Raw genomic sequence first — 14957 nt, 5'->3', positions numbered from 1 at the left:
ATTGAAGAAGATATCTTCGTCTCCTAGTTTCGAAATATCGACTGTACCCCAAAATAAATTAAGAAGATATATTCGTTTAGGAATTTCAAAATATATAGTGAAGAAGATATATTCGTCTAGGAATTTGAAAACATATATTGAAGAAGATATCTTCGTCTCCTAGTTTCGAAATATCGACTGTACCCCAAAATAAATTAAGAAGATATATTCGTTTAGGAATTTCAAAATATATAGTGAAGAAGATATATTCGTCTAGGAATTTGAAAACATATATTGAAGAAGATATCTTCGTCTCCTAGTTTCGAAATATCGACTGTACCCCAAAATAAATTAAGAAGATATATTCGTTTAGGAATTTCAAAATATATAGTGAAGAAGATATATTCGTCTAGGAATTTGAAAACATATATTGAAGAAGATATCTTCGTCTCCTAGTTTCGAAATATCGACTGTACCCCAAAATAAATTAAGAAGATATATTCGTTTAGGAATTTCAAAATATATAGTGAAGAAGATATCTTCGTTTAGGAATTTGCAAACATATATTGAAGAAGATATCTTCGTCTCTGATTTTCAAAATAAGGATTGCACAAAGGAACATAAGAAGATATCTTCGTTTAGGAATTTGAAAATTGATAGTTAAGAAGAGGGCCACAAGAAGACATAACAAGATAATTCCGTTTCAAGAGGTGGTCATCATGTCAATATTACGGTTGCAAGTTTATCAGTTTCATCATGTTAAGAATATATCTTCGTTTAAGAATATTAAAAGATACAGTTAAGAAAATAACATCGTTTAGGATTTCACAAATATGTGTACAAGAAGACATATCAAACATCAATACATTATAAGCAATTCATTATAACTCCATACATTAAGATCTGAACTGTCTTCCATACATTAAGATCTGAATTGCATTATAAGTTATAAATCAATATCAAACATCCATACATTAAAAATAGGTCAATTGACCTGTGTGAACATAAGAATTACTGTACAAGTATAATTCCGTATCACACATACAAAACTCTAATATCTTGATCTAATTGCAGTCTTTAACTTGAACCTATTGACATTGTGCTCAGACATAAGAATTCTGTATAAATATTTTATCCTCAATGTACTCAAAGCTTCGTCGGCCTTCAAAAGAACAAGAGAAAGTATAAGAACATTTAAAATTGTTAAATGTCATAGAATAACATATAAAAAACACTCACATTATTTTCGTTGATGTCACATGACCAACCCTTCATCTTTCCTCTATATGTTTCCATATGTCTCATTAAATATACACCGCAGTCGGTCTTGTTTGTTTGGTCTTGCCAAGGCAGCTTTGGGGCCGTTATCTTGTACATCTTAACCTTTTCTGCAAATCTTTGTATGCCTTGCCTTTCCAAGAAAGTCGAAAAACTATCGATTTGATTCCTCAACTGGACATACTTGTCCAAAATTTTCATTCTATGCGGACGACCGGAGTTGTCTAGGACATTTATTTGGGAGTCTTTAATATTCACACATACAAGAAAGAAATGTCCAGAAGTGACGACAGGTAGGAATATCTGCAAAAAGAACATAAACATTTGTTATTTTATGGCAGTCTCGTTACTTGGAATTGAGGGATATGTACATACCAGGTCAGCGAAGATGATGTCTTCTTTTGTGACATGGTAGTTTCTCATGTCTTTTTCAAGGGATTGACAAAATAAGGTCCTATCATACTGCAGATTAACCTGGAAAATAAGGGTGGAGACTCAAAGTCATGAACATTGAAGGATACATAGAACAAAACAAGAGAAGCACTTACATGTGAAATTGTTGAAAAACATATTATTCGTGGTTCATGCCTTGGCAACCTACGGCATTTGAAGTGCACAATTATGGACCAAGCGTCCACAACTTCGCTCGCAATTTCGCGACCCATTTTCACTGTTTGAAATAGCTTACGGGTGATATTACCCGGTGCACCTTCGTACAGAACGTCCCTGCAAAATACATTCATTTACAAGACCATAACTAACTAATTTCATATTTGAAATTCCGAAAAGCATGAGAGGTAACTTACATTGGAGGCAGGTCTTCATCGAACACAAAATCGGCTAATCTCTGTTCCTTGTTGGTTATGTTGTGGTCCAACATATCTGCAACATGTTGCATGTAGGGGGATCGAAGGTGCACAGGAATTTTCGTGATCTTCCTCTTAGGATATTCTCTAATGTTGATGCATCCCCCCCCCATCACCTTCATCTTCATCTTCAGAAGATTCAACGGCATTAGAAGCCTCAACCTTTTCCTTGCCTTTAACCTGATCATTTGGTGCAACAGACTGAGCTTTGGGTTCCGCAACATGTTCCTTCCCTTCACCCTGATCATTTGGTTCAACATGCTGCGCTTTGGGTTCCTCAACCGGTTCCTTCCCTTCACCCTGATCATCGTCTTCAAGAGTGGGTGTCTGCACTGGGGTTACCTCATCCGGTTCCTTGACTTCGCCCTCATGATCAGTTGGTTCAACACGGGGTGAGGCATCTTTGTTGGGAAGAACTGCATCCTCAGGTTCGTCCGGTTGAAAAGGGGGTGACTTGGCTTGAATGGGCTGAAATGCAGCCTGTACATCTTCCTGTTCAACAAGGAGTGATTCATCGTCAATGTCATGACCTACATCCTCAACATCTTTCGGTTGAACAGGGAGTGACTGATCTTCATTGTGCAGAACTGCATCATCGAGATCATTCGGTTCCACGTGATCCGAACGATTTTCTTGATGGGGCATAACTGCATCCTCAGGTTCGTCCGGTTGAAAAGGGGGTGACTTGGCTTGAATGGGCTGAAATGCAGCCTGTACAACTTCCTGTTCAACAAGGAGTGATTCATCGTCAATGTCATGACCTACATCCTCAACATCTTTCGTTTGAACAGGGAGTGACTGATCTTCATTGTGCAGAACTGCATCATCGAGATCATTCGGTTCCACGTGATCTGAACGATTTTCTTGATGGGGCATAACTGCATCCTCTAAATCATTCTGTTCAACCCGTGTTGTTGGATTGTCTGCATGGTCCTCCAATGCAGTCTCACATGTGTAATCAACCCGGGGACTATTGACTTTCAAGCCCGCACACTGTAAAGTGTCCCCAAGTGCCTCCCTTGTAGGATCTTCCACACCTACATGAACCGGACCATCGATCACCACCTTCAAGTGTTTCATGAACCCTTCAGACTCTCTGAGGTTCAGGAAACCGGCCTCAAAAAAGGGCTTCGGATCGATGTTGCGTTTCTCCAACTCCCCTGATAGGTAATTCAGCTGTTGGGCTGTATCTTTAAAAGTTTGCAGGATTTTGGATGTCAACATCTGTACATTATGAAAAACAGAGATCATTAATCTTGAAAACAGGATAATAAAGAACAATGGGAGTCAATTTATTGTTTCCACATACCTCATTATCGTCTTCTTTTACTTCAACCGAGTCAACTGGATTCTCGGGTTGTCTAACTGCTAGGCGCGCCCTTGCCCTGCCCAGCCCAAAACCACCGGCACGACCTTCTAAGTTGGTAAACTCTAACACGCTGACGTCATCCCAACAGGAGATAATTGGAAATTTTCTTTCGTAGGGGATACGTTCACCTTCCACAAAAACACCATCTAGGTAGCAAATCTGGAGTAAAGGAGTGGGAAACATGTTAGAAAATATTACATATCTATAAATCATATATAAGAGAGGCAACAATACTTACCGATAAAAGGGTTATAGGTCCATCGAAATATGGATTTTTATCTTTACTTGCTTTTTCTTTCCAACTTCTTACACTGTCAACCAATCGTTGTAGTGTAAAGTGGCACCAGTTCAGTTCCTTTATTTTATCAACCTCCATTAAGGATTTGAGAATTTTGAACCTGAAATGAAAAAAACACATTTGTCAGTATTCAAAAATACAATTAGATATATAATAGGTTTGAATACATGTTTACCTGGCTCGTGAATTTTGAACAGGACATAAAAAACTTGAGACAACAAAGACAACGAAGTCTATTTTGAAATCGTTGTCTGCACTTGTGTTACTTAATATCTTGGGGATCATAGAAAGTGTTTCGGGAGCTTTTGAGTCTTCCCCGGTCCATCTGGTCTTCCAATCCCTCAAGAAATTAAAATAATCAGGGTCCTTAGTCTTGTCCAACCCAACGGACTCGACTACGTTCATTGCCCCTCTAGGGAGGTTCATCACGAGCTGTACGAGATCTTCATCGATACGGATCTCATCACCGTTGGCCAACACCAGAGAACTCTTATCCGGGTCAAAACATTGGATTACGTGTCTGGAAAAATGAGCCAGGCACTTGGAGACGCCCATTGTAAGAAGAGAACCAAACCCGATTTCCTTCACGGCTTCCCTCTGTTCTACGCTCAATTGAGGAATGAGTTGAGCGAGGCCATGAGGTGATGATCTGGTTAGAAATGTCAGTTTACGTTTCTTGCGGGTTTGGGTTTTTTGGGGAGATGGGGGAAACTCTTCATCGAATGGGGTAGTAGACGGAGAAATATTAGTGGTTTCTGGGGGTGGTTCTGGTAACTCTTCATCGACTGTTGGAGTGGAGGTAGGAATAACATTTGGTTTTTTTTTTAGGGGGAAAAGGTGGTGGTAAAATCTCATCAGTACCTGCAGCAACATCAGTAGCTTCGACAGCAACTGTGGAAACTGATTCAGCAGTCGATGACGACTTAGTATTCGTCTTCGGATTTCTCTTCCTCTTCCTTTCATAGGTCCTCGAAGTCATTAATTTTGGTGGGATAGCATAAATCAGTATTATACGAAATAAATTGAATAAACATGTGTAAAATTAGTATAAACACAATAAGATGAACATACCTCTCTGGTTTAGTGCTGGGATTGACGTTGGATGCCGGAGTGGGTGCAGTTTCGTTTTCGTTTATGCTCCTACAAACTTGCAAGACGACCTCTCGGGAGTCGATGGGATGATCCACTTCCATGTTGTTGCCTTGGTTACCCGACATGTTCAGAAGAAATCCTTGTAGTATAAACGAAATATCTAGGGTTTCGACGTTCAGTGTTTGGATTATCGCCGGGAGATAGAGAGAGAAGAATATGAACAGTTGCTTATGAAAATGAAATTGAGGGAGAGTCGGCTTGTAGCGGGAAATTGAAATTATATCAACTATTCATGGAAGCGAATAAATATTCGTTCGATATCGTAAATTCCAAAAATAATAATAAAATTAAATGGAAAATAAAAACTATTCATAGAAGCGAAGATTTATTCGCGGAATGTAAATGCACGGGTAAGTGAATTTACATGACAGGCAAGTTGGCTTCTCATGGGAGGGGAGGTGGTTTTACATGAACGTCAGGCTAAAAATATTTGAAAAGAAAAAATCTTCGCTTTCAATCGTCTACTCGAAAAACAAAATTGAAGCGAATATTTGGTCGTTTACTGATTGTCAATTTAAATTAATTAAATTAACATTTATTAATAAACGGGAAAAAAAAAAGAGGAAAAAAAATCTAGCCGGTAATTGAGGCGAAGAATTGTTCGGTTGCTGCATGTCATCTTCAATTAATTGAATTAATATTTAATAAACGGAAATAGAAAATCCATGTCATTTTGGTCTTTACATAAACTGGTAAGTGTCTTTACATGGTAGGCAAGCGGTCTTTACATGAGTGGGTAGAGGGGTTTTACATGAGGTTTTTATTAGAATGAATTGAAGCAAATATATCTTCGCTCCAGAGAGTCTCGAGGCAAAAAAAATTTAAATAAAAAAATTAAATAAAAATTCCTTGAAAAAAAAAGATTGAATTACTTGAAGCGAATATTATATCGCTGCATGTGTTTTTTAATAAATTAAATTAATATTTAATAAACGTAAATATAATATCCCTGTCAATTCGATCTTTACATAGACGTGTAAGTGTATTTTCATGAACGGCAGGCGGTCTTCTCATGGGTGGGTATGGGGGGTTTACATGAGGGTCAGTGCAACGGGCGTGTAGATCTTCGCTCCCATCGTATCTCACCCTCCCCTCTGACACGGTGCCCGGAGCGAAGATATCTTATCTGTTTATCATCTGAATATTATATTATTTCCTGGCGTTAACAGGCGCTTCCGTTAACGGCGTCTTGTGTGAACCCGGGCCTAAACCCGGATTCCGGATTCTCCCTCCCTCCGTCTCCTGCCCAGATTGATTTATTATTAAATTAATAATGCTGCAATCTGATTGGTCCGCCACAGGGGAACACGGCAATCGGTAGCAGAAGATCTGAACTGCTATTCATCACTAAACTAAATATAAATGTTTTAAATTATTAAATTTGGAGTAACTAGATTAAACAATATAGACTCAAAAGGAATCACCTTACCATTATACACAATGAGAGATTTGTATGATATATGAATCGTTATACAAAGCTTAACTTGATCATTATTGTGATCTTGGATGCCTTCTATATATAATATAATATATATTATTTAGTTAAGTTAGGCTCAAGTACATCGGCATTACGTTTTCTCAACGCTCATTTGCCGAGAAAAAATAAAGAAGAAGATTGAACGGTGTTAAGTGGTTAAGGCGTCCGGGAGGTTGGTTCTCCCACCAAGAATACGTCCACCAAGATCGGGGAAATACTCGTGGCCAGGCAAATTGCCAATTTCACCGTCAGAGGAAACTTCAATTGGGTATTTAATTAGATGTCCCACCATGGGAGTGAATTTATCGGCTACATATTTAGCCCAATTATCATTCGCAATCTTGTTCACGATTCTCAAGCAATCCAAACTTTGGGGATGATTGAAGCAGTAGTCGATACTCTCTAGGTGTTCTGCCCATAACGACATTCTGTATCCGTATATCTAATTTCATCACAAAACATACCAATATAGGTAATTTGTTATTTATTATATCAAAAGTAACCAAAAAAATTAAAAAATAAAAAGGAAAAATGGGTATAAAAGCACCCTTCTTTTGTTAAAGTTAGAATTTTCCATATACTGGAATATCGAACCAAATCAATTCAAAACATGACCGAGAATAAGGCCCTAATATGTTTTGAACAATCGATTACAATATGTGTTCATATAACATTTAAATAACTATAATAAGTTATTTTTGTTAATAATATCACAAAACTATTCTTTTTATTCAATCTAACATAAAATATAAGTTACCTTGGGTCGGTAATGAGTCAGGCTCATGAGTTACTAAACTTCAAAATAATTTGGATAGAATGAGTGAATAAAATGTGTATTTTGTGGGTTTTTTTTTTAGAAAATTAGGAGTCATGTCATTTTCATTGAGTGTATTTTACCGAGCATCTGCTTGACCTTGAGGGTAGCTTTTTTCTACTCTCATATTTGACTATGTAAACAAAAAATTTAACTTCCTTGAACGAAAATTAAGCAAGCAAGAAACTTTAAAATATAGGCAAACCTGGCCATGGGGATGCATATGATTATTCTTAGTCCATGTATGATGGGGTTGATACGCACCCATAGCTATCTCTGTGTCTCTTGAACCCGCCATAGATCTCTGGTTTATATTTGCAGATCCCAAAATTACATACTCATCATCTACTATGATCCCCTTTGCATGTACATAGATCATAAATCGTCCAGATTTCTGGGAAGCTGAAATCTGTAATCAAATGTCTAAAAACATTTCAAATTCCAACTTATTGAGCGAATTCTGAACATAAAGGGTGACGAATGATGGTTATTTTCTTATGAGTTGTTAACATCGATGTTTTCATCTTGTTAAGATGTCATAACTTCATCTTAATTGTTTGTTATGGGTTTCACCAAATTTGTATGATTTTTGCGAAAATAGTGTTACCGTTTCTCCTTTAGAAGATTGGTCGCTGGATTGGGAATTTTCCAATGGAGATTCTTCACGTTTACCAAGGCAGTAAAAATTAAGGTAGTCTTGAGGATGTGCATCTTTAATGTTCATGAATTTCAACTCTTTAGCAATAATGTCATACATCATTTGCATGGTTTGTCCCTACAAAACAAATAGGTTAAGTGAGATTGATAATTAAGCATTGAATACTGAAATATGAGTGTAGAATAAGTATGTTTTTGGGAAATAAATATCCAATCAACTAAGTAAAAGTATATAAATTTGAATGATTTGTATATAATTGATTTGATCAAATGCACTTAAATGACATATGCTAACTTATTTTTTAACACTATTACTACTGAATCAAGTCTTTCATAACTCACCGAATTAAACTAGCTTCAATTGTGTTAAATCTAAATAAACAAGTGATATCAAATAATAATGATCTTAAGTGAAACTAAGTACTTAAATGATAAGTTGTGTTATTAAATTATGTTTTTGAAAACATACTTACCTGCCAATAGAGAATTTCTTGAACAGCAGCAGAAGAGGGAACTCCCTCTGGCCACATTGGGATAACCACATAAACTGCAAATCTCTCCTTTGCTCTTATTTTACTAGCAATCTTCAATGCTATCTCCATCGGTATTAGATTGTCAGCTCCTGCAGACAACATGTTATCATTTAGCTTTCAAAATTTGCAACTCAAATAAATAATTGTTTGTAAGAGATTTGATGGCGTAAAAACTCGTGTTCACAAAGTCATGAGTTCGAGTTTTTATAGGTATCGAAAAGAATGGCAAGGTAATGAAATGAATTTAAACCTGCATCTTTGTAGGAGGGCCAGGCATAAGAGGAGCCAAGAAAATATTGGTTTTCGATATAAATGAAATGCTGTGCCGATCTTATCGCTTGAACATACGCTGTCTGAATGCTTCTGTCAATTACCATATTCTTTGCACACACTAGATTCTGCCAATTTTAAACTAATTATGAAACTGGTGACAAAATTGAATGTTAAATAAATAAACAAACCTGTGACTCTGCTAATTGAACTTGCTTAGGAAACCCTTTCACAGAACCTGAATCTATGGATCTGAAAATCTGTTGTCATATTAAATAGTGAATGGTATTAGTATTTGTACTTCAACTTAAAACGTTTTTAGTGATAATCGAATTATTATAAATCAATAATTTATAACCTGAACATGCCAGTTCTCAGGATCCTCCTCCTTGGAAACCCACAATTGAGGATCATTACATGGAACAGATGCGGAAGGGCTGAGAATCCATGAAATCCTTTCTACTTTAAGCAAAGCATCTTCATGCCAATGAGCCATCTTTTTAAAACGCTTACCAAATTCTGACCATTTTGTGGCTTTTCTCCATCTCTGCTCAAAGTTTTGAAGGACATCATATGATGCTGGCCCTTCTATTTTACAATGCAAATCATGCCATGGTTGTCTTGGTCCCTTAGTTCCTGCCTATAAAATGAAATTAAACTCTTTTCACTTGATAGGTTAATAATGAGCAATAGAACTAAGACTTTCAACATAAATTTGATCCAATTTAGGTGCTTACTGAAAATGAAGGGTTATGATAATCATCTTTAAAGACAGTATTGAGATCAGTAAATAATCTGTGATCAGGGGTATCATAACGGCCATCACAGAGGTCCAAACCGCCTAGAAAAGAAGTGATTTTTCTGTTGTTTCCATGTGCTTGTGTATCAACTATTACACATTTCTGATGGTGTGTATATAGAGTCCCAACAACCTGATCAATGATTTTTCACTGCTTGAAAAATATGTATATTTATTGTGATTTGTTTGTATAGATTTGACTGTTTTGAAAATTAAGAATATAGTTGAGAAAATGCTAAGCATGCATGCCTGTTGCTTGAAAATGCTAAGTTTACTGCTTGCATAACGAGGCGCCAAAACACAAGTCACTGACGAGTGTTTGAAAAACTTACGAGTTTCTTCGTCGTGAGTTTGCATTACTCCAGCCTGCACAAAAACAAATTGACAAAATCTGTGAGTGACATTTTTGTTATTCAATTATTCTCAACAAGAACAATTTAAACTTGAAATTATTTTGACGACTCATAGCTGAAGTAGAAAGACTATTTGTCTAAGAGAGCAAATATCTTGAATTGCCGCCCTAAATGTGGGTAGTACTAACTTACCAAAATTCGAAAAAAAGACTTTGAAAAATAAAGTGCATTAATATCAAAATTTAACACAAGTAAAAAGAGTCTTAGTATTTGATTTTTTCAAGTTTATATAAAAAAAAAAAGTTCATCAAAAGAGCATGTTTTGAATTATTTACTATAAAAAACTGGCTTAAAAGACTTCATGTCATCTATACCCAACTTTTGCAGCTCCTTAATATCATTTTTTTTTCTTTTAGAGCATGTATCAAGATATTATCTCAATTAGTTAAATATAATAGTAAGTAATTTGATTCATTTTTAGGAAGCAAAAACAAGTTTATCAATAGTTAAACAAGCAAAAAGACTATGTATTTGTTTTGATGCTGTAAACCAGCATGAATTACTAGGACCATTATCTTGATTTCAATGAACTTTGTTCTCTTAGGAATCAAGGAATCACTATAGCTAACTTGTCGTTCTAAGTGAGAATTAAACCCGTGAATTTAATCTATTAAGAACCACTATAGCTAACTTAGTAGGTTAAATATGCTATTTCCAAGATTTGAATCATCCTTGACCTACAATGAGAAAGAGTATCTATCATACCGTATTAATGAAGAATTTGCTATGAGAAGTTTTATCATCCCAAACCAACAATAAGACTCTAACGCCTTCCTGCGATTTATACTTCAACAAATCCCCAAGTATGAGATTTCCACCGCTCGGCAATGGCTTGCTCGGTTCTCTAACCAACTTCACCTTATGGAATATCGACCACCCCACAATATAAACAAGATGATGAGCCTCCAATATTGCATGACATATATCTTCCCAACAATTCTCATGCTTAAAATCCATCCCACCGTCCACTTTAATCTCAGGAAGCATACCATCAGGAACATGAGCATCCTGATACAAAGTTACCAAACCTCCACGTCGCACAGGAAAATAACTCTGCTTCACCTCAAACCTCTCTGTATCCGGCGCATTTCCATGACTATAAGCCGGATTCCGATCACATTGAATAAACTGCATCTGAAGCCGTACAGCAGAATTAGGTTTCGGCGGTTTACCATTAGATCCAATTATAGGCACCCATTCGTTAATCATCTCACCAGTTTTAATCCTTTCAGCAGAAATAGTCGCGATTCCAATCAGATCTGCTCCGAATACATCATTATCTTTCACCTGAAACTCAACCAACGAAACTGGATGCGCTAAAGGGATAATGAAATTCTCTTTCCATACCGGATTCTGACAGTTCGAAATCACGCGTGTACGAGCCACTGTAGCTCCGGCGAGACATACGGTAACGTACGGATCGCTGGTGATGATTTTGCGATGGTCGCGTTGAGCCTGCTGACGTTTACGTCTGGCGGCGAAAGGTTTTCGGCAAGAATCGAAAGCGGTGAAACATTGACGGATTCTTTCAGTTAGTAAATCCATGTTAGGTAAGGCACGAGCCTCGATGATTTTAAGGTCGAGATCTCCATGAAGATAAACGACACCGTCCAATTCCTCTTCTACCATGAGAAATTAAGAGAGATGAAATGGTTGAGAACGACGGCGACGACCGTAGGAACCCTAGGGAGGGGGAAACGGTTATTGTGATCGGAGAAGATGGTTCCGTACGGTTTCTCCGCCGTTACTAAAATGGGGGAGAGGGAAGAGGGAGGGATATAACGAAATGAGAAACAGTCGGCGCCAAAAAAATCAGTTAATATTGTTTTTTTTGTTTTTTTATTTTTTTTTTGTAAAGTGGAATCTTAACCGAACACGTGGATGGTGGAGTTGAGTGGTAACTAATTGAGGGATCTAATGCTGAGTTCTTTAGTTGACTGGAAGACTCTTTGTCCACGTCAATAATCTACTAGGCTAAGATGTCATTAAATTTAGTTTAATACTTGTACTCTTTAGAGATAGTTTGATTTTAGGTTTTTATTTTAAAAAAATCTTTACACCTTTTTTGTTTTTTCAAAATTTATAATCTGTTTGAAGGATTTGATCTCACATTAAAATGTCGTTTACAATCCGAACATAATACGAAAAATTCAGATTAGGGTAATATATTTTTAAATTCGGGTTAAAATCATGTTCATTCGTTTAACCTAATTAATAAACCGATCAAGATCTGAGTCAAAATTAGACTTATATATATCTTTCATACTCATTCACTTATTTCGAATTCATCGTTGTTTTGAGTCAAAATTAGACTTATATATATCTTTCATACTCATTCACTTATTTCGAATTCATCGTTGTTTTGTGTTAATGTAATTTTAATATGAAATAAAAAAATTGTGATTAATTACATTAAGTTAAATTTGAAATCAAGTTAAGTAGAGTAGGTTAATGTTAAAAATGTCACGTTAATAATCGTCGACCTAACCTCAATTGTCACCCATAATTTTAATAATTAAATAACTTAATCAAAATACCAAAATACTCTTACTTTTATTTTTATTAAATTTAAATTTAAAAAGATTTGAAAAAAAAATCAATATAATATGAAAAAAAAATGAGATTGAATTTAAATCTAACAACACAACTAGAAACACTAATGTCCACGAGTCATTGAATTTAAATCTACTTCGAACAGCCCTCGGGTTATTCAACCGCTATTTCCAATAGTAAGATCGACAACAAAAATGAGAAATTGGCAAGTAATGATGTTTCCATATCAAACCTAACAATAAAATGGTTCAAAACAAAAACTAAAAATGAACCATAATAAGATCTTGCAAATACAACATAAACATTAAAACTGGATTGATTTCAATCACCTTGATTTTATGCATCAAATGGGACGAATAGCAAACCCTCGATCAACCATCTTCTCCACCAGTTCCTCGTGTTTCTTCATCTGATCAGCTTTCCTCAAAACCTGCAAAACCATTTCATAAACAGCTCTACCAGGTCTCAAATTCTTCTCCTCGATCATTTCTCTAAAGAACTTATAAGCATTATTCCAATGCCCCATCCCAGAAAACATCGAAATCAAAACCTTATAAGTATTCACATTAGCCTCAATCTCATTCTCATCCATTTCCCTCTTCAGCTTCAAAACCATATCAGTCGATTTCGAATCCACAAACATCTGCATCAACAAATTGAATGTAACCGTGTTTGGTTTACATTTCAACTCCTTCATCCTAGTATACAACCTATGAGCACCATTCACGTCTCTGGCTTTCGACACAACCCTAAAGATAGGATTAAACGTGTGTACATCTGGCTTACAACCTTGTTTGACCATCGTATTCAAAACCTTAATCGCCTCATCGAATTTATCATCTTTGCAATGGCTGGTAATGAGAAAATTGTAGGTTGTTGTGTCTGCAGGACATGATTGTCTCTTCATCTGATTGTAAATTTGCAAGACTTTCTCTGTTCTACCAGCTTTCACATGAACCCTCATCAAGTTATTGAATGTTACTGAGTTCGGTTCACAACCCACTTCGAGCATTTCAGCAAACACATCGTGTGCGCGAGTTATCTGCCCGTTTCTACATAGAGCGTCGATTACTATAGTATACGTGTATACATTTGGTTTATTACCAGCTGATTTCATCTCACCAAATAGTCTTTCTGCTTCTGAAATGTTACCAGCTCTACACCAACCATTGACTAAATTTGTATAGATTATAACATCAGGTTCGAATTTATCTTTCATGCTATCGAAGAAAGATTGAGCTTCAACAGCTCTTCTCTTTTTACAGAGAATGCTAATCACGTTTGTAAATGCAATTCGATCAGCTTTACAACCGTAATCCTCCATTCGGTTAAAAGTGTGTACAGCCTCTGCGGCCTTACCTGCTCGAACATAGCGACGGACCAGTATCGTGAAGGTTTCAATTGGGATTTCTATGTTTCGTGATTTCATCATGTCAATCAAATACCAAGCGATATCGAAATGTCTTACCTTACCAGCGAGGTCGATCATCTCATTGTAAGGTTCTGGAGTTGATATAAAACCGTCACTATTAATGGTCCAATTGAAGAAAGCGAGAGTAGGTAGGAACGGGGTACCGTGATTGATGTTACTGGATTTCTCAACGACGCGGCGTAAGACTGAGGCGGGGACGGGATTTGAAGCGGAGATCTTTGAGAATTCAAATGCGAGAGAGCAGTTGGTGAAGGAAGGGATAGGAGAGGTGTTTGGACTAGGGTTTTTGCGATGGTGTTCTTTGATTAGGTTGTGGAAATTGTCTGCCATTTGATTGTCTGCTAGGGATAACTCGAGAGATACTGCTGGAGATCTTTCGTTATCAGAATCTTCGTTGTGAATATCGAGTGAAGGAGAGGAAGATGATGATGAAGAAGAGTAATAGGATCCATTGATGGAAAGAGAAGTGTGTAATCGAGGACAAAGACAGTATAATTTCGATCTGAAAATGGCCATCGACATTATGTTCTTACAAAAACAGAGGATTTGAAGGAAGACTGGCCGGAGAGAAGTGAAGAATGAGCCGCCGGCGATGAACAAAGGTCCGGAGGAAGACGAACAGGGGTTTATGAATTGAATTAAGCAAACATACACAAAAAAAGGTTAAATTGCCCTAATTGATAAATTGGTCCCATTTTATTTGTTTTTTATAAATTAGACCCTTTTATTTCCATTTATGGGTAGAAAATGTATTTATTCAATAAAAGTTTTTTTGTTTTTTTTTAATTCAATTCTAATCAAATATAACTTTATTATCTTTCCTTAATCATATTAATTAATTCATTAATTAAAATATTATTTATTTTAAAAAATATTTATTTTATCATTTAATAATCTTTAAAAAAAATTATTATATATTTTTTATTATTTTGTTGTCCATTTATGCGTATTCCCCTAAGCTAAAATAATATATATATATATATATATTATATATTATATATTATATATTATATATTATGATAAAATTATATTTTGTCTCATCATTTTTTATTATTTGGGGTATTTTT

General features: G+C 36.0%; 2 protein-coding genes across 2 annotated transcripts; both read right to left on the bottom strand.

The window, feature by feature from the left end:
- Positions 1-6390: 6390 nt before the first annotated feature.
- LOC124925742 (phospholipase D delta-like) lies at positions 6391-11630 on the bottom strand. The gene is made up of 10 exons (XM_047465820.1): positions 10611-11630; positions 9742-9858; positions 9431-9625; positions 9052-9333; positions 8885-8953; positions 8674-8821; positions 8364-8512; positions 7841-8008; positions 7439-7642; positions 6391-6861 (listed from the first exon to the last, which is right to left on the bottom strand). Exons 1-10 carry the CDS (start codon positions 11532-11534, stop codon positions 6568-6570), a joined length of 2550 nt encoding a protein of 849 aa, XP_047321776.1. The 5' UTR covers positions 11535-11630; the 3' UTR covers positions 6391-6567.
- A 1023-nt stretch (positions 11631-12653) lies between these two features.
- On the bottom strand, positions 12654-14523 carry LOC124925557 (pentatricopeptide repeat-containing protein At1g20300, mitochondrial). Its single transcript, XM_047465591.1, has one exon. The coding sequence runs from the start codon at positions 14410-14412 to the stop codon at positions 12802-12804; it is 1611 nt and encodes a 536-aa protein (XP_047321547.1). The 5' UTR covers positions 14413-14523; the 3' UTR covers positions 12654-12801.
- Positions 14524-14957: the final 434 nt, after the last annotated feature.

This window comes from Impatiens glandulifera, chromosome 2, assembly GCF_907164915.1.
Source record: "Impatiens glandulifera chromosome 2, dImpGla2.1, whole genome shotgun sequence".
Lineage (NCBI taxonomy): Eukaryota > Viridiplantae > Streptophyta > Magnoliopsida > Ericales > Balsaminaceae > Impatiens > Impatiens glandulifera.
This window is presented reverse-complemented; position numbering and strand designations above follow the sequence as displayed.

What these genes read in the sequence shown, in the direction of transcription:
- LOC124925742 (XM_047465820.1), bottom strand. Translation starts at nt 11,534, where the DNA reads ATGGTAGAAGAGGAATTGGACGGTGTCGTTTATCTTCATGGAGATCTC. An exon ending in GCAAATTCTTCATTAATACG is followed by an intron (nt 9,859 to 10,610) that starts GTATGATAGATA and finishes GTTTTTGTGCAG; the next exon opens with GCTGGAGTAATGCAAACTCA. An exon ending in AAGAAATTCTCTATTGGCAG is followed by an intron (nt 8,009 to 8,363) that starts GTAAGTATGTTT and finishes TTTGTTTTGTAG; the next exon opens with GGACAAACCATGCAAATGAT.
- LOC124925557 (XM_047465591.1), bottom strand. Translation starts at nt 14,412, where the DNA reads ATGTCGATGGCCATTTTCAGATCGAAATTATACTGTCTTTGTCCTCGA.